This window comes from Triticum dicoccoides, chromosome 3B (assembly GCF_002162155.2).
Source record: "Triticum dicoccoides isolate Atlit2015 ecotype Zavitan chromosome 3B, WEW_v2.0, whole genome shotgun sequence".
Lineage (NCBI taxonomy): Eukaryota > Viridiplantae > Streptophyta > Magnoliopsida > Poales > Poaceae > Triticum > Triticum dicoccoides.
In genome coordinates, this window is record NC_041385.1 from 481,288,101 (window position 1) to 481,290,613 (window position 2,513).

General features: G+C 41.8%; 1 protein-coding gene across 1 annotated transcript in view; it reads right to left on the reverse strand.

Moving 5' to 3' along the window:
* Window positions 1-828: 828 nt before the first annotated feature.
* LOC119276647 (RNA polymerase II transcriptional coactivator KELP-like) overlaps window positions 829-2,513 on the reverse strand; it is a 3,064-nt gene continuing 1,379 nt past the window's right edge. The window contains exon 3 of the mRNA XM_037557769.1: window positions 829-1,295. Within this exon, the coding sequence (XP_037413666.1) occupies window positions 1,204-1,295 (92 nt within the window). The 3' untranslated portion in view covers window positions 829-1,203. The remainder of the gene's footprint in view (window positions 1,296-2,513) is intronic.

Below are 2,513 nucleotides of genomic sequence, written 5' to 3' on the forward strand. Positions count from 1 at the left end.
ATCGAGAATGAGCGTGGCCAAGATATAGACTACTCTCAGTATGAGCTCTTGGGATATCCCGTGCGAGTGCGACGGAGGGCTGAAAGGGTGGCCTGTTTTGTTGCCTCCTATCATGCCATTCGACGTCCTGCAGCGCATAATGATCTTCAGAAGGATCTCATTGAGGAGTGGTGGGCATGGAATGGACGAGAAAGAGCATCATGATTTGTGCGTTCGATATTGTATTGTTGAACTATTTGTTGTGTTTAATTGCACTATTTGTTGTATTGAACGATAAACTGTTTGTTTGAGTTGTAATAAACGAAATTGAACTATTTTTTTTATTTATTTTTGATTTTTTGCTTTTGTTTTTGAATGCATATGTTGTTTGTGCGAGTCACGCGCGCTGCTGAAGCGGCGCGCGCGCTGCATTTTAGCGCGGCTGTTGGAGCCAGCGATGCGCGCACGGCATACGTGTTTTTTGCGCGCGGCGCGACCAGCGCCTGTTGGAGATGCTCTTAGGACGGAGAGAGTACCTATGTACCACCAGTGGCAAAATCCTACAAGAAATAGTAAAGCTCTTTTTTCCAATGAGCTACGTGGATCTACAGCCGCGGCCCTGTCAGTCACGTACTATCTTGTGCAGTATTATGATAGATACTTCCTGTCCTGGTCTCACTGTGAGTCTTCCATGTTCAAGCCGAAACACAAGTCTATTATCCTCTCAGGTCCTTCCTGTAGGTGTTCATGTATGCTTTCCCTGCAGCAGCAGCACGACCGCGTAGAAATTTCCGTTTCCGTGATCAGCCAAGACTTCCAAAATTCGAACTGTTAGAAGATTTCGATGTGTGAACATCAAGATCCCTGATTTAACTTGAGCCGAAAACGACGGCTTTCGGCAGTTGTCCTACTCACTCACAACGATAGCCTTAAGGGCCCGTCATATCCATACGGTATCAGAAAGGACAATTAAACAGCACAAGATCACATGGCACAGCGATGAAACTTCGGTCCACCATACCGGCGGAGAACTAGTTCGCGAACACACCCAAACTGTCTACCCAGCACGCATCAGTAGGTACGGTACCTTGACTAAGGGAGAAGCTTTATACAAGTCCAGATGAACTCTAGTAGCCCCATGGAGTACTCAGAGCACCCATGGACTACTCTACTTGCAGAGGTCCAGAACGAGCGTCGAGATTTTTAGGTTTTTCTGGCATCCTTTCAATCTGATTCTCCAAGTGTTCTGATGGCGTCTTCTATTGCAGGTACTGATTTGCTGAATGTCTCCCACTGCTCGACCGTCATACTCATCCCTGCATTTAAGCAGCAGGTCAGCATATGAAATAGAGCGTGTAATTAAACGGGAAAAAAATAACGTAACAAAAGGCAGCAGCTACAACACACAAATTATTCAGCACTTGCATATGAATGCCAATAAAGATGACGTAATACACATGTGCGACATATCAAACTCAAATATGAATTGTATATAGTTCAATGCAAGACATAAATTAAGAACTGAAAGCAACAAAGGTATTAGTATCAACATGTTTGCAACAGGAGGATGTCTCATGTGAAACATTCACCAGGATCGCAATTCCTTATTCTTGAGTGCCACATGAATAAGATTGAAATGCTAAATAAAATTCACCCGCTTCAGACTATGGACAGTATAGAAGAAACTCCAAGAGCAACATGACAAAGGAAACCATTATCAACTGGTTTGTAAACCTAAGGAGTAAACTACATGAATACAACAGCTAGTATGCTGTGCTGAATTCAAGTGTTCATTCCACGAAACAAAATTTGGCTAACCATTCTAATAGAGTTGAATCAGCACTGATACATGAACCTACTCTTGTGTAAGATCTAATCACTAAATCTACTCAAATATTTGACAAGCTAGTTATTCTCTATGAGAGCATCATTTCTTGGTCAGCAACTATTTTACAAGAACTACTACAACAGCTTCAAACTAGAGTACATATAGACTTCCATAAAGCATGAAAGCTGAACTTAACACAGATGTCATAGACAGAACTACTGATCTGAATTGCTAGATATAGTATAACCAGGGTCGGAGGCTAATGAGCACCCATATCACCATATCAGTTGCTCTGCAGCAGCAATAGAAATAGAGAAGGCGCACTAATCATAGCCAAGCAGTGACCAATGGACAAATTGCACAGTACTACATAGTTTGATCAACACAGGATCTTTATGACATAACTAATAGCCACAGGTAAAAACGAGAACAGAGAAATTGGTTTCAATAAATACCGCTATTCGCAAGTCCCGCACAATTTACACCCAATTGGTTTCAATAAATACCGATTGTTCAAAGTCCTGTGACATAACTAATAGCCACAGGTAAAAATGACAACAGAGAATTGGTTTCAATAAATAATGGTATAACTTGTAGCCACAGGTAAAAATGACGACAGAGAATTGGTTTCAATAGATAATGGTATTCGCAAGTCCCACACAATTTACACGGTGGGACTTTGAACAAAGCTAATGGCCACATTAAG